Source organism: Acinonyx jubatus, chromosome B4, assembly GCF_027475565.1.
Source record: "Acinonyx jubatus isolate Ajub_Pintada_27869175 chromosome B4, VMU_Ajub_asm_v1.0, whole genome shotgun sequence".
Lineage (NCBI taxonomy): Eukaryota > Metazoa > Chordata > Mammalia > Carnivora > Felidae > Acinonyx > Acinonyx jubatus.
The window spans coordinates 74,942,952-74,969,309 of NC_069387.1; the positions used below are offsets into that span (position 1 = coordinate 74,942,952).

At 52.7% G+C, this 26,358-nt stretch overlaps 2 protein-coding genes across 13 annotated transcripts in view; one reads left to right on the plus strand and one right to left on the minus strand.

Moving 5' to 3' along the window:
- Nucleotides 1-26,358, plus strand: part of PRPF40B (pre-mRNA processing factor 40 homolog B) — a 221,127-nt gene that overhangs the window by 20,004 nt on the left and 174,765 nt on the right. For 5 of the 6 annotated variants that reach the window (XM_027036068.2, XM_027036070.2, XM_027036075.2 and 2 more), the window contains 3 exons: nucleotides 102-163; nucleotides 277-420; nucleotides 521-1,073. In XM_027036068.2, the coding sequence (XP_026891869.1) occupies nucleotides 102-163; nucleotides 277-420; nucleotides 521-613 (299 nt within the window). In that variant the 3' untranslated portion in view covers nucleotides 614-1,073. Of the gene's footprint in view, nucleotides 1-101; nucleotides 164-276; nucleotides 421-520; nucleotides 1,074-26,358 lie in introns of those variants that run through there. The other variant, XM_053226207.1, reaches the window with a different exon arrangement.
- The window catches only part of FMNL3 (formin like 3), a 54,092-nt gene continuing 29,085 nt past the window's right edge, over nucleotides 1,352-26,358 (minus strand). For 2 of the 7 annotated variants that reach the window (XM_027036064.2, XM_053226204.1), the window contains exons 2-27: nucleotides 23,906-23,989; nucleotides 21,836-21,916; nucleotides 21,479-21,555; nucleotides 18,234-18,317; nucleotides 15,094-15,246; nucleotides 13,766-13,874; nucleotides 13,470-13,546; nucleotides 13,030-13,123; nucleotides 11,615-11,689; nucleotides 10,723-10,833; nucleotides 10,259-10,408; nucleotides 9,755-9,856; nucleotides 8,159-8,438; nucleotides 7,626-7,694; nucleotides 7,412-7,536; nucleotides 7,010-7,212; nucleotides 6,028-6,262; nucleotides 5,796-5,864; nucleotides 5,611-5,691; nucleotides 5,392-5,521; nucleotides 4,566-4,726; nucleotides 4,113-4,214; nucleotides 3,704-3,796; nucleotides 3,294-3,417; nucleotides 3,046-3,162; nucleotides 1,352-2,340 (exon numbers count right to left, since the gene is read on the minus strand). In XM_027036064.2, the coding sequence (XP_026891865.1) occupies nucleotides 3,071-3,162; nucleotides 3,294-3,417; nucleotides 3,704-3,796; nucleotides 4,113-4,214; nucleotides 4,566-4,726; nucleotides 5,392-5,521; nucleotides 5,611-5,691; nucleotides 5,796-5,864; nucleotides 6,028-6,262; nucleotides 7,010-7,212; nucleotides 7,412-7,536; nucleotides 7,626-7,694; nucleotides 8,159-8,438; nucleotides 9,755-9,856; nucleotides 10,259-10,408; nucleotides 10,723-10,833; nucleotides 11,615-11,689; nucleotides 13,030-13,123; nucleotides 13,470-13,546; nucleotides 13,766-13,874; nucleotides 15,094-15,246; nucleotides 18,234-18,317; nucleotides 21,479-21,555; nucleotides 21,836-21,916; nucleotides 23,906-23,989 (2,961 nt within the window). In that variant the 3' untranslated portion in view covers nucleotides 1,352-2,340; nucleotides 3,046-3,070. Of the gene's footprint in view, nucleotides 2,341-3,045; nucleotides 3,163-3,293; nucleotides 3,418-3,703; nucleotides 3,797-4,112; nucleotides 4,215-4,565; nucleotides 4,727-5,391; nucleotides 5,522-5,610; nucleotides 5,692-5,795; nucleotides 5,865-6,027; nucleotides 6,263-7,009; nucleotides 7,213-7,411; nucleotides 7,537-7,625; nucleotides 7,695-8,158; nucleotides 8,439-9,754; nucleotides 9,857-10,258; nucleotides 10,409-10,722; nucleotides 10,834-11,614; nucleotides 11,690-13,029; nucleotides 13,124-13,469; nucleotides 13,547-13,765; nucleotides 13,875-15,093; nucleotides 15,247-15,825; nucleotides 15,852-18,233; nucleotides 18,318-21,478; nucleotides 21,556-21,835; nucleotides 21,917-23,905; nucleotides 23,990-26,358 lie in introns of those variants that run through there. The other 5 variants (XM_053226203.1, XM_027036065.2, XM_053226205.1 and 2 more) reach the window with 5 other exon arrangements.

Here is a 26,358-nt window from a genome sequence, read left to right on the forward strand (position 1 = left end):
TTCCTCAGATAGCTCCCTGTCTAAAGAATGAGGTCTATGGCAGAGAAAGGGATGAGCCCTCCCTCCTCCTGTGAGACTTACTGGGCATTTTCTATCTCCAGATCATGGTCTTCGGAAAGCCAAGAAACCAAAAAAGAAAACTAAGAAGAGAAGACACAAGTCGGTGCGTAGAGAAGGGACTTCAACCCAGGGCCCTGCCATGTTGAGAGAGCTCTTCAGCCGCCTCCCGGGCTGTCCTTCACAGGAACTGAGCAGGTGGGCTCTGGGCTCTTACAGAACAGTCCTGAGAGCGAGACAGACCCTGAGGAGAAAGCTGGCAAGGAGAGTGATGAGAAAGAACCAGAACAGGACAAGGACAGGGAGCTCCGGCGGGCAGAACTCCCCAACCGCTCCCCAGGTTTTGGAATCAAGAAGGAGAAGGTGAGAGGCAGGCACCTGACCCCAACCCAGTCAGCACTCTCTCCAGACCTCCGTGGCCCTCGGGGGAGGCTGTGGGTGAGCTGTGCCTTTGCTCCACCAGACGGGTTGGGACACGTCGGAAAGTGAGCTGAGCGAGGGTGAGCTGGAAAGACGGCGGCGGACACTCCTGCAGCAGCTGGATGACCACCAGTGACCCGACGAGCTGCTCGGCCTCGGGTCTGTGTGAGGCTGTGGATCCTAGGTCACCCTCACCATTTGCACTAGACTCCTTTCTTAGTCTGGTGTGTCCACGCTTCCTCAAGTAACCCCACCCCCAACACACCATTGTTGGCACCTCCCGAGGTTGCTTGTGGTGTTTAAGGGTCCTCCACTTCCTGGGCAACTAGTGCAGTCCTTGCCCTCAGCCCCAGACCAGAGATTGGTATGCCGTGTGGGGTGGGTGGTGCCAGTAGAGAAATGTGAGAAGGGGCCTCTAGGGAAGAATGACAGGTTGGTGACAGGTGGGGTCCTTACCCTCTAGCACCAGTACCTGCTCCTGCCTGCCCGGGCCCTCGGGCTCTACCACTCCTTCCTTCAGCCCCGGGACCCAGTGTATGTGTGTTTTGTTTTGTTTTGTTTTGTTTTTGTTTTTTAAATAATATTTATAACATGGACAGTGGCTCTTTTATCTTTTCCATATATTGCTGGGTAGGCTGGGTACTGGGCAGGTGCACGTGTGGCCAGCAGAGAGCACTAGTGTCTCATGACAGGCCAGCCTCCCTTTGTGTGGTTGGAGCCCACCCAGCCCGGTTCCCCTTCCCCAAGCTTTTGCCCTTACCTCCCCCAAGCAGGGGGCATCTCCATGCAGCCTCCTTTCTGTCTCCACGGTTCAGGTCAGGCCAAATGGCCACCCTAGTCCCCCACACTCAGAAAAAGGAGACAGAGTCAGGCCTGGTGCTTCAAGCCTTTGTTGAGAAAGAAGGTCTGGGATTTATGTACACGGGAGAAGGGAGGTGGTACATGTACAAAAAGAAGTGGCTCCCTGTATTCCCCTCCAGGGGCTGAGAAGAAACTGGCAGGAGACTGAGAAAATAGCTAAGACCACCATGCCCCCTGTCCCCTGCCAAAAAAACAAAAAACAAAAAACAAAAAAAACCCCAAAAAACAAAAAAAAACCCTTGCTGTGGAAAGGAAGTGAGGATGCTGACATCACACCCTTTCTCTAGCTATCCTGGGGTTGAGGCTGGGAAAACCTCTACCCTTCTGCCCACCTTGACAAGAACAGAGTCAGCCTAGAGTGGAAAGGGCCAAGGGCAGTAAGCGTGGCATGGCATCTCTCCTCTACCCTTATCACCGGGGCACAGCTGGGTGGGGCCCAGGCTTAGGTGGGCCTTGCTCCTGGTAAAATATGATCTGTGACTGGAAGGGTACTGGAGCTCCCTAAGTCTGGATACTTCCAGACCACAGCTGACCACAGAGCTGCAAAATGGAAGGGGAAAAACAGAAGGAATAGTCGCTTTCTCCTTTTGTCCTTCTGGCCTAGTGACAGAGGGCCTAGGGGCCCCTGTATAGGCTAAGGCTGGAAATGATTTTTCCCAGCCCTGAGCTGACCATTGGTGACCTTTTAGGAAAAGAAGATCCTGGGGGCAAAGTGCAGTACTAGAGGCACCAGGGGAGTGTCAGGCCCAGTGCCCCTGACATCAGGCACGCGCAGCTCTGAGCACTGGGGTAGATGCTGGGTTGAAAGCAGCATAGCTCTCTGCTGCACCCTCAGCCAATTCCAGGGCTCCAGGTCCACGGGTTGGACTTGCAGGACTCTGGGAGTTGAAGTGCTTCTGCCACCAAGAGGGCCTTAGTGGGGGCCTGGAGCCCGAGGGGGGCCGTTGGGTGGTGCGGCACTCCTGGCTTGGTGGCGAACGACAATGGGCTGGTGGTGGAGGCCTGTGGGGAAAATGAAGGCCTGTGAACAGGCAGGGAGGCTGGGCCAGGCCCGCCGTCTGTAGGAACAGTCCCTTCAGGAGCAGCCCCACAGGCAGGGCCAAAGAAGAGCCAGCCATGAGGCCGATGAGGGAGAAGCTTAAAGGAAGGTAGAGAGGATGGTCAGAGACACTGCTGGGGCTCTGCATTTTCAGAGGACCAGGTGGGGGTGACTAGAGGCCACTGGGCAGTGGTAGAAACAAAGTAGACTCAACAATAGCCAGAAGCTGGGGAGAGACCCCAGGTAGACCAAATATCAGGGAACAGATCAAGGGACATCTGATATGCCCTGGGCAGAAGCTACTGCCAGAGCTTTTATGATGGGGATGGAGAGGCACAGGTCACAAAGGATACCAGGGCCCAGGAATGGAGCCTCAGCAATGAGAGGTGGTAGCCTGGTCCTGCCTGCTCTGGAAACTCCCTGCCCCTTGGGTCTTAGTAGAAGCCAGGACAGCATTAGTCGGGGAGAGAATACTTCCCTGAGGGCACATGCAAGGGATAAGCCATGGTTCTCAGAGCATGGGGCATGCAAGTAGAGAAGTATGTGCCCCCATCACCACGAGGCTGCCAGAGGATGGTTCCAAGTCATGCAGGGGAGGAGGTGCCTGTGGGCCCAGCAGGAGTCCTGGGAGGTGGGCATGCAGAGGGGACAGCTGCGGTGCCCAGTACCTGTCAAGGGCCCCAGCCTTGGGGGTTAACAGTTTGACTCATCATGGTGGGCTGCATCGCAGAAGAAGCGTGAGCCCCGCTTGGCAGTACGGGCCGTGAAAGGGACACTCTTCAGCACTGCGGCCCAGGAAAGAGACACAGTGGTCAGGCCTCATGGGGATGGGATGGGAGGAGGGCTCAAAAGGGTAGGGTTGGAGCCTGGGAGCTGGGCCTAGTGGCCAGACCCAAGGGAAGGACAAGGGCCCCACCTGTAATGATGTCTTCAATGGTACCGTCCTTCCCTTCGTAAACAGGCCGATGCTCCTTGGCCTGGCGCCTCCTCAACTCTGCAATTAGCTCCTGCTGTTGCCACTTGTTCCGCTGGGAGGGGGTCTAGGGCCAAGCATTTGAAGGGGAAGGGAGTCATCACTAACCTACCATGGGGCTGGTTCCTGCCCCTAGATGCAGCCTGAAGATGCCCTTAATTTGTGTACAGCAGCCTACTCCTCATCATTGCCTAGGAATCCCTCCCAAAGCCCCTCTCCCCATCCCTTCGGACTCCAGCCTCACACCCTCTGGGTGGTCTCTGGGCTCCAGTTTTCCACCTCTCAAGCTCTCTCCCCACCCCGTCCTAATCCTTTGCTCTGCTCTCCAGGCCCCAGCTCTTGGTCCCACCCACCTTGGCATCCAGTTTCTTGGCTTCCTGAGCCAGCTGCTTCTCCCGCATTACCTCCTCCTGCTTCTTTCTAGCTTCGTTCTCTTGTTCTGCTTCCTAAGAACCATGGGGGGTTGGGGGGTGGTGAGGCTCACACAGGCTGTGAGGGGAGGGGCTGACACTGAGGGTGGAGAATGGGTGGCAGTGGGGCCAGCAACCCCAGGTGGCCACCCTCTGGAGGGGCACTTCCTGCCCTGAACAATGACAGGAAGGGCCTGGGACCCCACCCTGCCCACCCGTTCACAGCTGAGAGGCCTGTGGCCAGCTTCCATCGCTCCCTCCCAGGACTCCGAGGACTTGGATCCCAGCCTTCCCTCCCCCTACCAGTTTTCTTGCAGCCAAACTCCTTTTTAAAAGCCTTTCTTCCGCTCACCTTGTAAGAACGAATGAATCGGACAAATACCGGGAAGAATACAGAAGGGGGTGTGGTCTTGGGACTCTCACCGAAGTAGCGCACAACTGCATTGTAGGCCTCCTGGGGAAGGGGTGGACAGAAGGGATCAGCCTGGCAGAGGAGAAGCCTGGCTCCCCGCTGGGGACAGGAGGCTCACAGAAAGCAGTGCTCAGGGCCAAAGGAGGAAAACCAGCATCCCCCAGCCCTGTGGGATGGAAGAGAACTCAGGGCTCCCAAAGCTCCTTAGAATATGTCCCTGGGGGCAGCTGTCTGCCCCCGCACCCCAGCCTCTGCCATGCCTCTTCTCCACCACATACAGACACCCAACTGTGTGGTAAAAGTTCTTTGGTTCAAGAACCAGAACAAAGTTCACCTGGAGGGACACAGTGCCTCGGCCCTGGCCGCTCCCACTCGCCTCCACCTTTTGCCCACCTCAGCCGTCTTGGCATCACGCTGGAGCTTGTCCAGTTTGCCTTCGTTGGTGCTGAGGAAGTTCCTAAGGACACTGTTGTCATGTATGCTGCACTCCCGCCGAATCAGCTCCATGCCACGGCCCAGCTCCTTCACATCTAGCAGCACGTTCTCCAGGGACACTGTGGTCACCAGAGCCTGGGCTGAGGCCTACCCAGGGGCCAACATGCCCATCTCCCAGCCCAGGGCTACACAGAACTCTGTCCACGCAACCCCCCCGACCCCCACCCTACCCCCTGCAGCAAGCAGGTTCTCCTGCCTCTGCTTCCAGGTTAGAAGGGCACACTCAGCTACCAGGGCTCTCACAGGCAAGGAAAAGGAATGGGGCTATGAGCTCATGACCCCAAAGAGCAAGGCAGCACAGGAAAGCAAGCCAGAGAGACTGCTGGTCTCCAAGATGGAGCTGCCTCAAGCCCACTTCAGTTTTCATGAGTGGAGCAGAAATGACAGCTGCCTTATGTCTGTGGGGCTTTATAGTTTTTCTATAAATGGAGAAAATGCAGTCTCCAGGGCCAGCACGAGAGAGCTGGGAATGAAGAGCCACCTCTGCCTTCCTCTGCCTACTCCCATGGCACCCAAATGGGAAAGGCTGGGCTAGGCGGGTGCCTGCAGGAAGGCTCCCTCGGGGGTGGCCCCTACCCATGGCCCCAGCGGAAAGCTTTGAAGTGGCCAGAAGGGAGATAACAAAGGCTAGAAACAAAGGACCCAAGCGTTCCCTCTCCTAAGCTTCCTGGGATTGTCCTGGCCTAGACACGAGAGCAGGCTCACTGAGCCAAGCTCCCCTTACCTGCTGCAGCCTTCTCCACAAAGTGTAGCTCATGCCAGAAGTTGGCCAGGTCTGGGTACTTCTCCTTCACGGTCAATGCGATGAAATGCAGCAGTGTCATCTTCCTGTCAGTGGACTTGGTATCCAGTAGCTGAGAGAGGGGGGCAGGGGGTGGTGAGAGAGGGCTGAGCACCATGGCTCCTCAGGCTTCCTGGCCCTGGGTTGTCCCCACCATCTTACCAGATCCAGGCTCTGGAGCTTGAAGCCGTACACAGCTCCTCGCTTGCTGCTGTTCATGTAGTTCCCTAGTGCAAGTATGATCTATCCAAAAGATGCATGAGAGGAAGTCAGGCCATGGCCTGCGGGCTCCTTCCTCCACCCAGGCCCCAGGCCCACCAGTGCCTGCATCCACAACATCTCCTCACCTCCAACATCTGCTTCAGCTTCTGTGAGGACTTGACAGAGGCAGAGGCTGCAATGATGGCATTGAGTTGCTGGAAGGAAGATGAAGAGCTGCATGAGCCTAGGCCGGGGGGTGGGGGGGGGGGGTAGGCAAAGTCTGAGAGGGGCTGGCGGGGACGGACTGACAGGGCAGGGGAGGGGACTGGCAGGTGGAGGGGTAGCCGCAGATGACCCCGACTGGGCCAGAGGATATACCGGCGTGAGCATCTGCAGGTTGTCTTGGAAGTTGCCCAGGAAGGCCATGCCAGCCATCCTCTGGGTTAGCCGCTCCACCTTGCTGAAGAGCAGCATGAAGCGGTCCTCGGCCGCCAGCTCCTCCAGGGGCTGCCGCTCCCGCTCGTATTGCCTCAGAAGCTTCACCTCAGCCTCTGTGGGCAGGAAGCGCATCAGGCACTCCACGAAGTCCACTGGTAGGGTCTGTAGGTCAAACCTGTGCAGGAGGAAGGAGTTTAGTTCAGGTCTTGCATTTGCCCATTACCCATCATCCCTTTTTTCTCCAGCTCCTAGAGGGACTGCCGGTGGGGTCGGTGAGCAGGATGCAGCCAGAGGCCTAGAGGGCCTATTGCCTCATCTGTCAGAGCGTGAGTAACATCCTAGGTGAACAGTCCATGGCCTGGTTTAAAACCCCTCAGCGCCCTCCCTCTACCCTTAGGGAGAAATCTTAATACCTGAGTGTGGCTTATGAGACTCAGCCTGCAAGACTTCTGCCCACCTGTCTCTACCCTGTCTCTTCAACTCCCCTCCTATGCTGAAGTCATGGTCAATTTTCAGTACGTAGGGCACCAAGCTTCTCCCTCCAGGCACTGAAATGGACTTCATATACTTCCTCACCTCCTCTGGGAAGCCTTCCTGAATCACCAAGCTCAGCTACCTGGCCTGCCCTGTTCCCCTAAAGCTGCCTGTACCTCTGCCACCTAGGTGGTTATCACCCACGCTACTGAACTGTTCTGCCTAGACTGGCAGCAACTTGAGTGAAGGTTTGTGCTGAATGCCCAGCACCTCACATGGTGCCTGGCACACAGCACAAATATACTAAGTTCTGGCCAAGCCAGTGAATGACTGAAGGATGGGAGACACATCTGTCGACGCCCTAGAATCCAGGGAAAGCCAGGATAGTAGGTGGAGAACTGGATTGTCAACTGGCTGGGGACCAGGACGAGGTCAGTGGGAGCCTCACGTGTGGATGGCCCTGCAGATCTCCTCGGCCGAGCGGCCAGCCTTGCGTAGGGTGATGGCTAGGTTCTTGGCACGATTGGCTTCCAACAGGGTCACCTTGCTGGCGGCCTTTTGCGCTGTCTTGTTCTTAGAGCAGATGAGATCAAGGGCAGGGCCCTGGGCTTTTGTCTTGAACAGTTCTTCAAATTTGTCCAGGTCCAGATCCTGGCAGGAGTGGACAAGAAGGGACAATGCGGTCACCTCATTCTACTAAAGGGCCCCTGGCAGTACGCCCAGTGTCCATTCAGCTCTGGTTCACGGAGGCCTGATTCTAAGGGGGTTTCCAAGGCCAGGAGATCTGGCTAACAGCATGATCTAGTCCCCAGCCCTCAACCCCACCCCTGAGGGCTCCAGGCCCTGCTACCTCCAAGATCTTCTCATCATCAAGTTCACTGAAGACAGTGCCGCTGATCTGGTTGGGTTTCAGTGCTGTCCAGTTGAAGACAGGCAGCCGGAACTTGGTCTTGATAGGTTTCTTGATACGAATGGCTAATTTGGAAGGAGGTTCAGTGAGGCTGGGGCCAAGGACACTCTCTCTCCATCCCACTAGCCCTGCCCAGGGTCCTGGGGACACTCACCTGACAGGCCTACTGTCAACACCACAGAGGGAGCAGCGCCAGGGAGAGGTGGGGCCGGGGGACACTTGTCTGGGGGAAAACAAATGCCACAGTGACCCACGGTCCAAAAGCCTCTTTAGAGACGCCCTCCCCAGTGCTGCCCAACCTGTCTTCAAAGCCTCTTGGGGAAAGAGGATGTGTGAACTCCCTGCCCCTCCGGCTCCCAGGGGTCCTAACTCTGGTAGGGCAGGTCTCACTAGCCTCTGGCTCCCTGTCTTCTGCTCTGGTCTAAGCCCTCTCTTCGGCTTTCCACAGAGGAATCAGGAGCAGCACCTTCATAATCCTTAAAACAGACCCACGTCCACCCTTGGACACCCCCTGCCCAGTAACTTGAGCCTCCCTCAGATTCTTGCCCTCCCTCAACCCTCCCCCACCTGACTTCACATCCTTCTACCCACATCCCCGGCTTCTCCCTAAGGGAGGCACTGTGGGCCCAGGTTTTGGTCTGGCCCCAAGATGAGGCTGCCCTTCAGGACTCCTAGGGTTCTCCTCACCTGGTAATGGGGGTGGTGGAGGGGGCAGGGGAGGAGCTGGCGGTGGAGGCAGAGGCAGGGACTCCTCGGGTGGTGGGGCTGGAGCCAGGAGGTCCAGGTCGGAGGGCAGCATGCCCTCACTCAGCTCTGCAGGGCCTACCCGGGCCAGGGCCTCACTGCCCACTGACTCCAGGCCCCGGGCCCCGGGCTCTAAGTGGCATCTGCGCTGGAAGGCCTCCTCCTTCTCTTTAATGAGCCGCCTCAGGGTGTGTACCTGGTGGCTCGTGTTCTCGTAAGTCTCCTGTCGGGAGACAGCACCATTAAGGAAAGAGTAAGTGGAAGGCACACGCAGCAGTCATTGCCCCTACCCAGGTCTCTCAGCTAGGGTCTCTGGGAGGGTGCCCAGAGGCAGAGAGCAGCGGAAACCCAGGTGGGGGCTGGGGAGGCTGTTCCACAGAACAAGAGATGAGCAGAAGAGCCGTTGGCCCAGCTGGCACCTTCCAGTGCTCTTCCTCCCGGACCCAGCCTTAGTCTTGCTGGTTCCTCAAGGCCTTGGTCAGAAGCTGCTCCTATGTAAACCTCCCAGGCCCACCTCTAGCCTCCTGCCACACTGCCCTCAGTGCTCTGTTCCTCGATACTGCTCTCATTGTACTTGGCCTTGTAGAACCACTCAGGTGGCAGCCCCCTGTGGACAAGAGCTTGCCCTAGCCATCTCTGTATCCTCTGCATTCCCCAGGACAGCACTTTGGACTCTTAGCAGGGGTCTGGCAGATGTCGACCAAGCTCAGTAGAACCAATATATTTGTATCCCTCTGGAAGAAAAGGTAGGTTGGGGCATGACTTTATAACAACAGGTGAAGTGAGGGGAGAGAAGCGCTTAAATATGCGAAGCCTCTGGTCTCCTGACTTAGGATACCTGGTGGATAACACATGGGCTACTCGGCCCTCTCATCACGCAGGGCCCCACCTGCTCCCACCCTCCTCTGTGTGTGTCCTGCCCCCTTTGGATTCAGTTTCCCTCTCCACCTAAAAATTAGGGTGAAATCATCAGCCCACCCTCATGTGAATGCCTCAAGTGTGAATCAAGATCTGGATTTTCAAAGACATGAAAAGCTCAAGAAAGAAAAGCCAAATAAAAAAACCCACAATTTTCAGGGGTGCCTGGGTGGCTCAGTCAGTTGAGCGTCCGACTTCGGCTCAAGTCATGATCTCACAGTTTGTGAGTTCAAGCCCCGCATCAGGTTCTGTGCTGACAGCTCAGAGCCTGGAGCCTCCTTCAGATTCTGTGTCTCCCTCTCTCTCTGCCCCACCCTGCTGGCACTCTGTCTTTCGATCTCAAAAATAAATAAACATAAAAAAAATAATTTAAAAAAATTACAATTGTCAGATGCACTTCATATAATAGGATGCAGCTAGCTATATGAAAGAGCAAAGAGATAAAAAATAAATTGATAGGAAAAATATCAAAAAGAAAGAAAAAAGAAAGGAAGGAAGGAAGGAAGGAAGGAAGGCAGGAAGGAAGGAAGGAAGGGAGAAGGAGAGAGAAAGAAAAGCCAGATCCCCAGGCCCTGGCACCCAGTACCCGTCAGAGACTCCCTTCTCCAGATTACTTGGTACCTTGATGCTCTCTAGTTCCTTTTCCCGCTGCAGCAGCTGCTTCTCTAGCTCTGCCACACGCATCATGTTCTCGTTCTCTAGGTCCAGAAGCTTCTCTGTGAGCTACAGGATGGGAAGGGTAGATTTGGCGCTGACCCTAAAGCCTGGGTACTTTTTTATCTCAGTCAGGACCTGGGCCCGACCCCTGTACCCCTCTACTCCTAAGGCAGCATGGTGCAGTGGCTTCCCTACATCACTCCCATGGGCCCAGGGTCTGAGACCACCTGAAATAGACCACATCTGACTCTCTCAAGCCTGAGGCCACCCCACGCCCAGTCCTGGAGGTCAGTGTGTGTTCGAATCTGTGGATGATCCAGGGCCTGAGTCAGAGCATGCTGGGTTCCAAGGCTTCCCTGGGACTCAATCTGGAGGCAAGTGGGTCAGGTCAAGATTCCTGGAACTGAGATGTCCCCTTCCTCTCCCCTCCCTCAACAATGGTCCTGGCAGCAAAAAAAGACTACTTACATGGGAAACATGTTCTTCCAGCTCCTCCACCTTCTCCAGGGCCACGTTCTTGGTCTCAGCATCCTCCAACAAACCTCCCACATCAAACACATTGTCCAGGTATGCCTGGATCTGCACCTGCAGCTTCTCACTCTCTGTGTGCCTTGACTTCTGGAAAAAGCAGAGAGAGTAGTAGTTGGGGGAGCCTCCTGAGAGAGACTCAGTCCTTACCACCCTCTATGACCACTTTCTAGGCATAAGACCCAAGGAGTTCCTCTGCACCCATGTCACATTCTCACCCAGTGGAGCTGCCTAATTGGAGAGCCCTTTGCAGGAGGGCCTAAGACCCAGGCCTCAGAAGACAGGCAGGGTTCCAGGAGCATCCGTGACTAGGCTCTTGTAAAAGAAAAAACCCTTTGTGATGTGACTAAGCTGGTCCTCTGCTCCCCCAGCTCCTCACCTGTGAGGACTCCGGCCCAGCTCACCTGCAGGAACTCCTCCAGCCCCAGCTTGGTAAACTCATACTGCAGGTGGACCCGGAAGTTCATATCCTCTACTGAGTGCACCACGATGTTGATAAACTGCATGCATGCCACCTGGAAAAGCAGCCCAGAGGGTCAGAGGCAGGAAGGGAAAGGAGAGACGAAAGAGCCAGGGTGTTAGAATCAGTATCATCTGGTGGATAATCAAAAGGAGTGAATAGGGGCACCTGCGTGGCTCAGTCAGTTAAGCTCCCAACTCTTGGTTTTGGCTCAGGTCGTGATCTCACAGTTCGTGAGATTGAGCCCCACGTTGGGATTCTCTCTCTCCCTCTCTTTCTGCCCCTCCCCCACTCATGCACACTCTCTCTCTCGTAAAATAAGTAAACGAACTTAAAAAAAAAGGAATGAATAAAAAAAATTGAGTCTTTCTGGGAATAATGAGTATTTTAACTTAAAAATATCAAACTTTATATTCAGTTTATGAAGACAAGTAAATTACACAAGAAATAGATGGAAATGAAGATGCAACTTATTTCCTTTGTACATCAGCAGGTATTTCTTGAGACAACACTACTTAACTAAAGACCCCAGGCTGAAGGGAAGAAAAGCCAAAGGAAAAGCTCTGGTAAAGCGAAGCTGCTCTGAATGGATCCAAATTAGAGACGGTAAAGCCACAAAAGGGGGCAAAGGAGGTAGACCCAAGACACAAAAATGACATTGCCCTGACGTTTCTAAAAGCTCTCTAGGGTAGGTGAGTAGACAAGGAGCATTTACTGAGTAGAGAGAATCCTTCTAGGTTCAACACAGAATATCAAGATATGCTGTTGGCCTGGCCTCGTTCTCCAGGAGCATGGGACCTGCTGGGCATGTGCCTGACCCAGGCCCAGTTCCTCACCATGAAGTCGATGTTGCTATCCTCATTCCGGAAATACTCCATCAGCTTCTCAAAGCGGTGCAGCTCCTTGCATACCTGAACAAACAAACTTTCTCAGTGAAAAGATCTATCCCACGCAGAACTTAAGCCCTTGAGCCCTGGCTCCCAAGAACATCATGGCAGAGGGACTGACTGGTTAGTCAGTCAGACTAAGCTGAACTACAACTCTTTCTATGCAAGGGGCCATTGGGACACTTAGAAGAAAGCCCGTAAGTTTAACAAACTCGTCAGGCAGAAGAAAGCCCGGGACCTGGCATCTGCCCGGGGTCCCTGATCCCCACATCAACTTGCTGAGGGAACCCAGTAAAGCCTGTGCCATTAATCAGGACTTTAGGTGCCTCTGGGGTAGGCCAAGAAGAAACACTGTTGGCCAGTTATTGAAGGAAGGAGGGAGGCAGGAGGAAGGTTGGAGGCCATGGCTGAGGCAGGAGGCTGAAGTCTGAGTAGGGACACAGGAGAGAGGCAGGGTGCAGGAAAGCCCTGTGCTAAGAGGGGTCCAGAGACTCCTCTGAGCCTCTGGCTTCTAGGAGGAAGAGCTATTTCCTGGCTTGAACAATGGATGCTAGGGAAAAGGTCCAGAGAGGAGGAAGGGGTGGGGCCAGCAGCTGCAACTGGATGTCGAGGAATCCTACGTTCAAGCAGATGAGAGTTTCACAGCCAGGGCCAGAGGCTGGGGAAATTCCAAGTAGGAGCTTCCTCTCCCCTCACCAATAACAGCCAATAACTCAGGAAGATCCTTGCTTGTCTTCTCCTCCCACCACAAACACATCTACCTTGGGTTCTACCGGTGGGTTCACCACCTCAAAGCCACCTGGGAAGCCTGTTAAAGCACAGGTACTCAGGCCTCCCAGGGGTCTGTAAGTTTAACAAGCTCTTCAGGTATCCTGATGCATGGCCAGGTTAGGGCCGCTGGACTACAGCCCTCAAATGAGGGCATCTTTAGCTGGCCATTCAGGAGCTGTCCTGCCATAAGATCTGCTAAGACTGAAGTTCTGTTTTTGGTAAAAAGAAAAGAAAAGAAGGAAAGACAAGGAAAAGAAAAGAAACAAAAAGAAAAGAAAAAAGAACAGGAAAAGAAAAGAGAAGGAATCAAAAATAGAAAAGAAAAGAAAAGAGAAAAGGAAAGAAAAGGAAAAGAAAAGAAAAGAAAGAAGCAGTGGGACTGGCTACTTAGCTAAGCACAAGATGTTAGAATCACCGGGATGTGTGAGATCACAGGAAAGGGTGCTTACCTACCTGGCTCCCCACCTCCTCACCAAACACACACACACACACACACACACACACACAAACACACAGACATACACACACATGTGCACGCATGCGTGCGCGCGCACACACACACACACACACACACACAGATGCAGGAGACTGACCTCTTTGAAATTGTCAAAGGCAGCAAGAATGATTTCGTGACCTCCCCGCACCAAACATACGGCTGCCAAGAGCTCCAAGACAAGGGCTTTGGTCCTAAGGGATGAAGAAAAACAATTAACACCCTAGCTCCCCACCCTAGCCACCATACAGTTCACTTCTACAACTAGGTGAGTCCCTTCAGAGAGTGGAGACAGCCTCAGAAGTGAGGGGAGTGGGTTTTGGAAAGGAAGCAGAGGAAGGAAGTTTGCCCCTCACTAAGCTGTGCAGACCAGAGGGAAGCCAGGGACACTTCTCCTTAACCTGAAGTGAGGGAGCCGAACCAAGGCACTGACCAGGGCCACAGGACTCCAAAGCCAGGCAGGACTTATAAGGGATAAGTGGAGCCCAAATCTCCAGAGCCCTGGGCACAGTGGGAGGAAAGGGGAGTGAAGGAACTTACCTTGGATTCTTGTTGTTGAGACTGAGTGCAATCTCATTGACAGCATGGGGGTGGGACATGACCAGGTTGAATCCGTACTATAACAAGGGGAAAGGACAGAGGAAGGAAAACCTTGATGCTGAGGAAGGTATATCCCGGCTGGATCTCCTGGACTATAGGCCTGCCAGCAAATGTGTCTTTTTTTTTCTTTCTTTTTTTCAAAATCATCTTTTATAAGCTGGTGCCCTCCTAGCTCTTCTAGTTTGGCAGATGAGACAGAACAGGCGGGGCATCCAAGGCTAGTGCTGCCCCTTTACCTGATAGTTCATGATGGCTCTGAGACAGAGGATACAGACGTGGACGTCATCCTTCTGGCTCACCAGGCGCGAGTTCTTCAGGGCCCTGCGCCCAGGGAGAGTGCTATACCTGGGGAAGAGGGGGCTGCTGATGAAGGGTCTAGGAGCGCTCACCATCACCCCGACAGCAGCAGCACAAAAGGGGGACAGGAGACCTTGACCCAACAGCCTAGAGAGTGGGGGACGGAGGAAGGGGACAGGGTGTTCAGCTGTTTTCATCTCTCTGCAATAGGCCTTTGTGAGTAAATATCCAGGATCCCAGCTTTATAATCAGTGTCCAAACCATCCTGAGCCCAGGGGCCCTCCAAAGTACAACAGTAGATGTGCAGGCTTTCCTAGTCCTCCAGATGGATCCAGGGAGACGTTTATCCCTGCCTTCCCTCCTCCTCCTTCCAGTCGCTGCATCTTCCACAAATTCCCTGGGGCAGGAGCATCTTGGCTCCCATCCCACTTCTACGTCCCAGAAAGGGCAGAGCAGACCCCAAAGGCAATAGGAGGGCTGGGGGCTACATCTGGCTTTGCCCCCGATGACGTTTCATGAAAGAAAGAGGAAGCACAAATGGTGGCTGCTCACACAGGACTAGAATGATGAGCAGAGTCAGAAGGACAAAACCCAAAGGAGACCAGGAGAAAAGCATGGCCATGAGAGGGACAGAGACCACAGAAAGGGCCACAGGGCCCAAAGGAAAGCCTCCCTGTGTAGGAGGGGCTCTGAAAAGTCATCCGGTCTATCCACCTGCCTCTGGGCAGGAAGTCTGTTAAAATACTGCAAAAAAAATGAACACAAGGCAGCCTTGGAGAGAAAAGTCCTAAAGGAAGAAGTGAAGGGAAGGTGAGCAGCAGGTAGGTTGGTTGGGAGCTGGTCTCGGAGCAGCTGATGGGGCAGAAAGCAGAGCCAGAGGGAAACAGACATGAGGGCAGGAATTGATCACCCAGTGAAGACCAGGGAGCTGGGTGAGGGACAGTCTTGCCCAAGAGGCTGGGAGGAAGGGCAGAGTGAAAAAGAGGAATGGAGGGGGCCCCTAGGAGGGGAGTGCGGAGAGGGGAGAGCTGGAACCCCAGATGGGGTGGGCACAGCCGAGGGTGATGTACTTACCCAGGACAGATTGCTGGGCAGAATCAAGGAGACAGAGAGGACAGACCAGAGACAGACTGGCAGGCAGAGGGCAAGAGAGCTGAGCCTGGAAGCAAGAGTGGAGGGAGGAGCAATGAGCACTCACCGCTGTCACCCACGACCTGGACTGGGGGCTAGGATGGGAGGCAGGCGGGCAGAGCGAGAGCACACATACCGGAGCACAGACTGGCGCGCAGAGCGAGCGAGGCTGTTGGTGAAGGGGGCTGACAGGGCGCTGGGTGGCTGCAGGTCCTCGATAGACCTGCTCCAGGACCGGAGCTTGTCAAATGCGCCATCGTCACCACTCTCCAGACCCTCAAAGTCAAACCTGGAGCAGGAAAGGACACACAAGCGCACGTACAGGAGAAATTCAGTGCTAAGCCCCCTGGCAAGCCCACCTCCCCCCCTTTAGACCTCTAGGGCAATGAAAAGCAAAGAGGGCAAGAAGAGCAAGCAGAGTTGGGCAGCAGAGACCCAACTCTGGTCAGGAGAGCCACCAACACAGGACAAGGGCAGTGCAGGCACAGGCAGCAACCAGGAGGAGGGCCGGAGGACATGGGAAGGCTGACGCAGGTGAGCTGCTGCTCCCCACTGGCCGGGCAACTCCAGGAGTGACCTCTTCCTGGGCCCAAAGGGACCCAGGGAGCTGGCAGTCTTTCTGCACTCCTGGCCTTAGACAGGGCATCCCAGAGAAGCTGTGGCTCCCCATGGAGAAGCTGCCCTGTGGAAGGGTGGTGGGGAACAGGTCAACTGCAGGTCTTGCTGGCTGGCAAGCGGCAGAGGCCAAAGGGGTGCCCTGCAGTGGCCCAGTTGGTTCTGAATTGGGTTCACGAGGGCAGGTCTGAATGGAAGGGAATGGGGGTCCCAGCCAACCTAGAGTGGGACAGTCCTCTATGTTCAAGAGTACCATGGTCCCATCCCAGCACTGGTTTTTAGTGACTGGGTTTTCTGTGGTTCTACTTGAGACTTCTAGGTTTTCTGGTATAGAGGCTCCTTGGGCTTCAGCTTCCCTGGGGGAAGAAATCACAGGTCGAGGGTGTGGACTGGGGTCCTTAGTGCCTACAGGAGTTGGGACAGTTTCTCTGTCACTTTCTACTTCTGTGATCACCATCAGCAGTTTGGGAGTGTGACCAGGGCAAGGAGGGCAGGTTGAGGTCACAAACCCATGGGGCACTGTCTTTTACAAATCCCCACGTCTGAAAAACAAGCCCCACTCTTCTTTCCTGTCCTCCTCCCCCAAGTAGGTCATTAAGGACTGAACAAGCATCTCCTACAGGCTCTTCCCCCAAGGAACCTTCTGCTCAGACATGCATAGCCCCAGGGTCAAAGGCACAGAGGCCAAGGCTTTCTGAAATGAGAAATGATATCTGCAGATATCTGAATATTCCAAAGGGGCCAGAGCAGGCTGCAGAGTCTTGACGATCAGATGTTCGATGGGCTCTCAAGTAAACATCAGAGGAGTCTCCCTGACAGGGAAATTTGCCAGTGGCTTGGCAGTGGCTTCCCTCAATCAATAATAGTATTCCCTAGCACTGGTACATGCAGTTTACAAATAAATGCCTTCACCCAAACTCTATCCGGCTTCACCCTTTTCCTTTCAACCCTTCTCAAAACATACTTTCTTTCCCCTCTACCCCCTTCCCTCTGCCCTGAATCTTTCTTTCAAAAACAGAGTCAAAGGCACTGCTGTGGACACTACTATACTGAGGATCCAGTGTATTTTGGTTTTGAGCAGCTGGGATTTGATTGCTTTTCAAATGAGATAGGCTTATTTGGAAAAATGATCTACATCTTTTTACTATAAAAGCTCTGAATTTAAAAAAAAATCACTTCAGCAAATGTTTTTCATTTCTTTCTATAAAAAGAGTGGTTTTTAAAGGGATAGGAGGATCATGAGGCATGAGTTCTGCAGGAATGGGAATGAGGACTAGGCCACTCTTGATTTTAACGGGGTGACCTGGAAAAAGTGACAGGCCAAACCTAGGAGAGGCATTAGTTCAAACCCCTAAAGAGAGAAGACTGAAGATCTGCTAGACAAAGGAGAATGGCCATGGGCAAGGTCAGTAACAACAAAAGTGAAAGTCTAGGCTAGGACCGAGTCTCAGAACTGAGGAGTTTCCCAGGACTCGGGACTTTTGGTGCTAACACTGGGAAAAGCCCCGGGCAAACTGCGATGATTAGTCAGCCAAGGGCTGACTTAAGTCTTGGGTAGAAGTCTGAAGTATTTATTGGTCATCACATGAATGATCACTATAATCCCTCTTTCCATATATTCAGGTAATTATGGTAGGTTACACCGCCTTAAATAATCATAATTAAGGGGCGCCTGGGTGGCGCAGTCGGTTAAGCGTCCGACTTCAGCTCAGGTCATGATCTCGCGGTCCGTGGGTTCGAGCCCCGCATCGGGCTCTGGGCTGATGGCTCAGAGCCTGGAGCCTGTTTCCGATTCTGTGTCTCCCTCTCTCTCTCTGCCCCTCCCCTGTTCATGCTCTGTCTCTCTCTGTCCCAAAAATAAATAAACGTTGAAAAAAAAAATTTTTAAAAAATAATCATAATTAACACTAAAGTGGCCAGGGCAATATGGACTTACTACGTTCCAAACACCACTAACTGCTTTACACACATTATCGTCTAAACCTTACAACAACCCTGGAACATGGATCTCCTTTTATAGAAGAGGACGTAAATATGCTTGAGGTCACATGGATAGTAAAGGACATAACCGAGACCCACAACCAGCTTTGTGGTTGTCATACTTGAAAGCCCTCGTTTTCTTCACCACCTCATGCTGCCTTCTCATCTGTACCAATTCTCTTAGGGCTACCTTCAACCCCCAACCTGCTTGAAAAAGCCTCCTGAATACTTCATTTTTAGTTTGGGTCAAAGGTCATGTCCACTGCTCCTAGGGCCCTTCAGCAATGACCTGGAGTAACCCTCTCGCATCTCACATTTGGAGACCCAAAGGAGAATCTTAAAGACAATTTTCCAAAGGAATGAATCCCACCAGGCATCTCTCCCAGAATCCAGGACGTTTCCTTTGACTGCTCTCAGCCTGGAGTCTGGATCCTTTGAGTTCTGATCCCGAGTGCCCTTTCCGTATCGCTCTCCTTCTGTTCCCCACCTGGCATTCTTTGCAGATCCCAGACATCCCCTTGGCTGCCTGTCCATTCCCACACCATTGCCTGGGCTCTTCGTCTTGGCCTGGGATCTCCATTCCCATCTTCACTACTGCAACCTCACCCCTCCTAAGCAAATCAGAATGGTACTGTGTCCTCCCTTGTTGGTCCTGAGCTCTGGCCCCAGGGTGGTACTCACATGACAGAACATTGGGCAAAGGACAGGTAATCCACCAGCACATCCAGGCCTTTGTTCTCATCATTCAGAAACTCTCGCACCCACCTGCAGATAAAGGAAACATAGTGGAGGGGTCTGCTAAAGTGAGTCGAGGGTGAGGAGGGGCCTCTGACCCAACACCCACTCCTGAATCCTCTGGAACTTAGCACCAGGCTGGGAAAATGCTGAAGTTCAAAACCCATGGCAGACTCATCTATGGTCACATCACTGGCCTAGACCTCTGCTAGGTTGGGGAGCCAGGAATGGGGAAAGGTACAAGGCCTTCCAATACCATGTCAGCCAAACAAGCTTTCAGGAATCCTCTCCTAAATGGCCAGGGACCTGGCTCAATCATTTTCTGTGTCCTTGAGGTCTAGCACAACACTGGGTGCACTGTCCCTGCTTGATGTTTATTGGCAGAATTATGGGGAGGTGGGGAGGTTTATCAAGAGCATTTACCACAGGCCGCTGTGCAGAGCTATGCCTAATAACATCTCGCAGGACCCCAGTTTGACTGAAGTCTCAGTCAAAAGACAGGCGGGAGGGGTCAAAGAGAAATCTGGAACAGAGACATGGTGGGCCAAAGGGGCCTTCCACCAAGTTCAAGGAAAGATATTTGGGACCATAGTGAGCAAAGAGAGATATGCGGGGATTCTGTGTTTAGTTAGGGTGAGTTTGGCAGAATAGGAAAAGGATGGGGGAATAGTCAGGGACGCAAGTAACTCTAGAATGGCTATGACCACTCAGAGCCAGACTGAGGACTCGGGCCCCTTCAGCCAGAGAGGCAGGAATGAGGACAACAAAGATCCTAAAGACAATGGACCAGGCATTTCCATCTTTCTGCCTTCAGGCCTCTTGGCCTAAGATACCCCTGGAAGGAAATTCAAGAGCCGATCCCAGGAACACTGTTACAGGACAGGTTCATTCCACAGCACAGAGAGATATAAAACTCTCAGGACAAAACCCTGACTCTCCTGAGCGTTCTGTTCCCTTGGATGTCTGGGGCTCTTTACTGGCCAGCTGTACCCCACAGCCCTGCAAGGCCTTGTCTCCCCCACAGCTGGAACACCAGCGCCATGTTTGCTGGCCACACCCTGGGTTACAGTGAGAGGCTGGGCCAGAGCACCAGGCTCAGCTGAGGCTGACTGACACCGGAGCTGCCTGAAGTTAGCTTCCTCTCTGGGGGCCGACAGGCCTCCCGTTTCCTGTCTGTCTGCTCTCCAGCTCCCCACCCCCTTCTCATTTCCTGTCTGAGTCTACACTGCTATTTTCGGGATCTTGACACTTTGAGGAGAGGTTAAAGGGCACTTCGGCAAGGGAGAGAAACCAATACAAACCAGAGAGAGGAGGAGCTGGTGAGGCTCTGGAATCCCACTTCCCAGCCTGCCCCGCTCCAGGGCCTGAGTTCCCTTTGGGCTGCCCCTGCACACCCAGCTTCAGCAGGCCCTCGGGCTGATCAGGCTATGACAGAAGCAGGATCCTCCTCTCCCCACCTTGCCCTGGGCTCCCACTGCCCTGGAGCACTCACACCCCAGTCTGACAGCCTGACAAACTCTTCCTGCCCAGAAATCCAGGAAGGAGCCTGGCCCTCCCCACATGATTACCACAGCCTGGCCCGTCCCCACAGACAACAGGAGCTCCTAAAATGCCAGACACTACGCTCTTCCCTGGGAACCAAGGGCCAGGTCCAGACCTCTGACTTGTGTGCCAACTGCCAAGAGGCCCCAGGCCTGGGAACCGTGCTGCTCTGGCCCCGGCCCCTGGCCAGTGGCCAGAGAGGCAGGCACCAGGTAGAAGGGGTGAGCAGAAGGGAGTGTCGCACACTGCTCTGTGGCCCTGTCCCGAGAAGAACAGGCCCCCATCCTCATTCAGCTAGACTTACTATGAAAGAAAGGAGGGCCTGAGGGGAGAGGAGGAGAAGGCCCTGTGGTAGGGTGCCGGGCAGTAGGTGGGATTGGGAGCTGCCATCTCACTCTTGCCTTCACACACAGGGTAGCTGACGAGGCCCCGTCACTCTTTCCCTGTGCGAGGATTTACCAAATAAAGCCGGAGGTTTAGTTTCCTAGCATGTCAGCTTTCATTCTGGTTGGTGGATGAGGTGTAGGAGCCAATTCTGGCCACCAGGCACAGCTCTGAGGCCAGGAACTACCCCTTTCCTGTTCTCTCCTGTGCCATTTCCCCTGTGATGGCTGCAGCAGCTGGCTACAAACAGGTAGCCTCTATAAGAGCCCCAGGCAGACTCAGCCTGGGGTGAACAAGTGGGCGGCTGTTGCGGACAGAGGGGGAAATGCAGATGATGTCATCTGGCTCATTCTACCTCTGCTCTCAGGAAGCCCAGGACCCTGGAGATGGCACCTGCCCAGCCACCCCACCCCCACCCCAGGCTCAACTTCTCACTCATGCAAGCTCTCAACATTTGTGCCAGGCCCTTCGATCAGGATCGTAGCCCTGCCTGCAGTCCAACATCAGGTATCCCTCACTATCCTTTGTGTACACACACACACACACACACACACACACACACACACCTTTCTCTCACTCACTCTCTCTCTCTCTCTCACTTTCACTACATATACTCTGATTGGTTATGGTTTTATAAAACTGAGACCACTGCCACCTTTCATTGTCCCTCAGGCATTAGCCTTCTGCCCGGTTAGCAAGTTCTGGTTCCCCACTCAGAAACTAGAAAACAAGACTCACGCAGTTCCCAGGGGCCCCATCAATAGGTTGGCAGTACCAGGGTCTGTAGATACAGAAGACGTTCAACTCCTCACCCCCACTGCCTTAGATCTTCTTCCTTGGTGCACTAGGAAGCTTCTTCTGCTTATGAACTAAGATTGTCTCGTAATCAAGAAAATAATCTTCTGGGCACCAAACAGTCCAGGAACGAGGTCTCAGCTACCCGATGTAATATGCTCCCCCATTCTTAGCATTCTCTGGGCCTCCCTTGGCCCAGCCCCAGGCCACAGGCAGACTCTAGTCTCAGCTGCTATGGGAATGTCTTCTACTCAAAGCCACAGGCTGAAGACCCCAGGAGAGGCCCCAAGCTTGCCAGCAGCATCAGTCAGCAGCTGGCAGAGCTGAAAAGGAGAAAAGCCAGAAAAAGAACAGTCTGAAGCTCTGGGGAACCAAAGCCATTCAAGGGGCAACTGTGCCTGATGGCAGGGAAGTAAACAGGCAAACCATCCTCAGAAGACACCAGATCCTGATGGCCGATTCAGACTCACCCAATGTGGTTGGTACGAAGTGAGATCTCCAGCTCCCTCAGTACTTTGGTTGACTCCTGAACTCTCCTCCTGAACTTCTGTAAACATGGAATTTCCTGTCACTATTGGAGGCCCCCAATCCAACTTTGCAGTACAAACAAAAGGGGTAGAAAAGGAAAAGGAAGGGATACAAGAGAGCGGTAATAAGCCTTCCCTCTGTTATTAGCCAGCCACTCCGGACCCATGGCCTCCAAACCCAGCAACCAAAGTCCCATTGCTCAGAAGCAAATGTCCCACCCTGAATCAAAATGTTTGCGCCCAAAACCCCATAGGACTGTAAGGGACAGCAAGGGGGGGCCTCCCTGCCTCACACTTCACCTTCCGAGTTACGCTGGGGTCCAAGAAGCTCTGGAGTTTCTGGATGTAAGTGTGGGGAGGATTCTTCACCTGGAACCGTTCCTGTGAGGGAAACACACGTGTGCGCACAGACACCCAGAGCTCTGAGGAGAGCGCTGCGGAAGTCGAACACTCATGGTGTCCAGTGTGAGGGGACCAGCCTCCTAAAGTCGTCACCTGGCCCTTAATATCACCTAAACCATAGGTTCTCTTCCTTATTTTCAGGTGCTTCCCATCTATTGCCATCTTCCCCTTCTCCAATTAGTGATCTCTGAGCCTAAAATATTTTTCTATGCTGAAAATTATTTTAAGAGCCTACTGCTCGATAAGATGTGGGGATTACAGAGCTGAGAATAGCACCCAAAATAAAAATACAATTGAGAAACAGTGCCCACTGCCTAGCTAACTGATGGGCTGGGATTAGGAGGGCCATGGAGAGAAGAGCTAGGCCTTGTAGAATGCAGCTTCCTCAGCCCTGAAACCCAGACTTGGGACCAGACTGGCGTCACAGTACTAACACATTCAGGGCTGCAAACACACTTTCTGCTCCTTGCCCAGGCCCCGGGCCCTGACAATTCAGGCAACCTCAAACGCTGAAGCCTGCTTTTGGTGAGGTCATCCCCCGATCCCCTTCCACACAGGGCACAGGACCATACCCTCCCCATTTTGGCCCAACCCCCGCATCTGACCCAAGAGAAAACTCAGGGAAAACTCTTAAGCATTCTGGTCCTGTTAGAGCCTTCACAACTGAGATATCTGAAGAGTTGGTGGGGGGCGGGAGGGGGGAGGAGCTGCAGAGGGTCCAGGAGAACAACATAGTGTTAGGAAATAGAAACTAAACACAAAATGAAAGAAACAAGAAAGGTTTGAGAAATGCTGAAATTATGTGACCTAAAAAAGACTGGAGACATTATCAATTAAAGAAACTCAGTACCAACCGGCTACTGTTCTGCAACCCCCAAGCTGACCATGCTCACCAGCTCCGCTTAATGCAGAACACATGGAAATGGGCCTTCCCTGGAGAGGAGGGGACTTGGGCTAGGCTCTCTGAAGCATAATTCTACCAGAGGTCAATGATTTGGGAGACAGTGGAGCATAATAATAGCACAGATGGAGTTGGCTCCAAGTGACAGGCAAGGTACTGAGCCTTGGGGTTCTTCATCCGTAAAACATAACAGTGCCTTCCTTGAGGGTTTTTGTGAGGACTAAACAAGATACTTCAGTATATGTAAAGTCCTCGGTCCACAAGAAGTACTTAATAAATGTTAGCTATTATGACTCTGCTCAGTGCTTGAAAAGAAATAATAAATTTGTGACAAAGCTGAAGACAAAGTGCTGGGTAAGCACGTGGCCTACATCCTGCACCAGGTGCTTTCATACCCCAGGAGGTAAGGAAGTAAAAGCGGACTCTCCTGGCTGTGCAGACAGGCCCATCTGAGTTCAGAACCTCATGGCCTGTGGTCTCCAAATGTGTGCAAGGGAAAGAACCAGGCCATGGGTGTTGGTTCTTGGTTCTGATAATCTCTATGTTCTCTTCCAGCTTGAAACACCATTCATGTTGAGGAGCTTTCCATCCTCACGTTCTGAGATTTGGGAACAGAAGACTAGGGGGCTGAGTCTTCTCATTCCTAGAGGCCTGTAAATAATGAGAAAAGGCAGGTCTAGGGCAGAGTGGGATAGAAACGGTCCTTCGGTCTACCCTGCCAGGCAGAGCCCTCATCCTGAGGAGAGGCAGAAACAGGGTCTGTGGGGAAAACTACTCCACTCCTCTGCAGACAGACAGCCAGCCAGACTTACACAAACTTCCTCAGGCTCCTGCCCATCAGGAAGAAATCAAGACAGCTCTTTGTAGGAGTTAGAGAGGAACTTGGCCTACCAGCCCGGTCTCTGTTGGGAGCATCCTCTTGGAACAGAAAGCGAGCATGAACCGAGGTGAAGCCCAGGCCAGAGTTTCTCGAGGGACCCCAGGGCTATGGTCAGTGCCTTTGGCCCTGCTGCCTTGTCCAGCCCAAGACACAACCCCTGCTTCTGGACCTGCCCCAAACCTCGTACCTGGTCACAGATCAGATCCCACTTCTTCTCATTGTCATACTGCCGCAGGAGCCGGGCCTTGTCAGGAGGCAGGTTCATGGAGCTCTGAGGAGAGAACCTGAGTCAATGGGCTGAAAGCTCCTTGCACCCAGAGAAGAGAAAGGCTGAGCATGCATACCTTTTCCCTCCTGGACCCCCCAGCTTCACCCTCACACTCTGTGGCTGATAAGGAAGGCTCAGAGAGGCAGGGCAGTCCATCTGCCTCCCCTTCATATTTAATTCAGTTTGGTTGAGCAATGTTTTCCAATTTAGTGAGCCGAGATTAACTTTATTTTAAAATGAAAACAGATTAAAATAGAATAGGCTAGAAGATACCAGAATTAACTGCAATGTTTCAGGAAACTTTTGTTTCTTTTATGTCTTAAGTAATTTCATATACATATGCACACACAGAAGTCAGGCCATAACATGTGTTTCTTAACATGGGACAAGGCAAAAAAGTTTGAAAGCCACCTGTCTAAAGCAACACATTTCTTTTTTTTTTTTTTATGTTTATGTATTTATTTTGAGAGAGAGAACACAAGTGGTGGAAGCACAGAAAGAGAGGGAGAGAGAGAATCCCAAGTAGGCTCCACACTGTGAGCACAGAGCACAGCATGGGGCTCAAACTCACGAACTGTGAAATCATGACCGGAGCCAAAATCAAGAGTCAGATGCTCAACTGACTGAGCCACTCAGGCGCCCCTAAGGCAGCAACTTTCAATCTGCTTTTCCCCCTCAGCCTGAGGGATGGGTGGCCTTCCTGCATGGTGCATAACCGAGGGTGAATCCTGGACCAGCCACAGCCTGTGTAGATGCTACGAGTCTACCCCTTTTCCCCATACTGGGATACAAATGCATGAGGAGGACCCTAGCATGAAGATAACTGCTCATTTTTCTAAGGAAATAATTTACAAAATTTCAGTACTTTAATCATTAATAGCAAATTACTTGTGACATACCTTCCAATTAATTAAGACACAATAAAATGTCCCACCTCCTTACTGAAAGACACTCTAACCTAGACTATGGAAGGGACCAGGAGTCATTTTCTTTTGCTCACTACTGTTTGCTAAATGAATAAAGAAAGAATAAAGAGTGACAGAAGCCCAAGGCACCCATGATCTATCCCCACACAGGCTGACAGTCCTACCTTCCCCTCCTTTACCCCCATCCAGTCAAGCTTCTCTTCTAACCAGCGTGGCTGCCTTTGTTGCAGGTCATAGCCCTTGCCTCTAAAGGCAGATCATTGCACCTGCCCCCCACCCCATATTCCTGAATCAAATATGATCTCTTACCTGAAGTACCACAGCTGTTTGATAACCCACAGGACTTCCCACAAATCTGACTTCTTCCCCCAGCACGCTGCAGGCCACCTGAAAGGCCTTCCTCTCATCTTTCTCTCCCTTACTTACTGCTCCAAGTTCAGCTCTAACTCCCTGGTCACCCAAGCGTGACCACTGGGTTACATCTGCCCACTCCTTGACATCCTCATCCCCAGGGACACAAAATGTGTGCACCCACAATCCTCGGGAGTCACACAGGCCCTGCATTATTCCAGAAGAGTGGGAGTATCCTGGGAGTCGGCCCTCCATATTCTAAGAAACTGAAAGAAAAACCTTAAATATCATTTATTTCTGTTAGATTTATCTATTATGTATTTATCTACACACATACTATTAAACTAGTTATACACTCTCTTAACCCCTAAAGGACTGTGTCTATTCATATGGTCTCCAACCCCTGATAATGTCTAATATCATGATAGGCACCTAGTGGAGAGTAAGTGGATGGTAAACCTAAGGTTAAGACATCCTGGTTCTGAGTAATGGGCCCAGCTCCACTACACTTCAAAAAAGGAGTACGGTTGGGATTTTTGCTCAGTGTTTAGGAATATCAAAATGGGGCAGGGGAGAGAAGAAAGAAGGGGAAGAGGATCACCCATCATACCCCTCCTCATGGTTTCTGCTGCCCTGCTAGTCTGCCTGAACTCTTGCAGGAAAGAGGGGCTAATCAAATCCCCCTACTGCTGATGCAGTAGGGATGGCTGGCTGGGCAAATACAATCCCAAATGTTCTCTCTGCAACTCCTAGGCTAAGGGCCAATATCAGCATGTCTGTGTGGAGAAGAGGACAGGGGCAAGAGGCCACAACAGAACAGAGACCCAAAGGTTGAAGGTGAGCTCAGACCAATGTCTCCCTCTTAACCACAGCCAGGCTGCTGCTAGCTAAGCCTAAGTGAGACCAGAGCAGAAACAGACTTCAGGCCTGGTTCTGGTTCTGTGCACATCTTGAGCACTTCATTGTCTTCTGCCTGTTTCTCCTAAGTCTATGCCATGGAAATAGAAAATAGTTGTCTCCCCTGGAAGAAAGTGACTGGTGGAGAAGGCGGTGCGGGGTGGGGTTGCCGCTACTGTGGCAGACATCACATCCTGT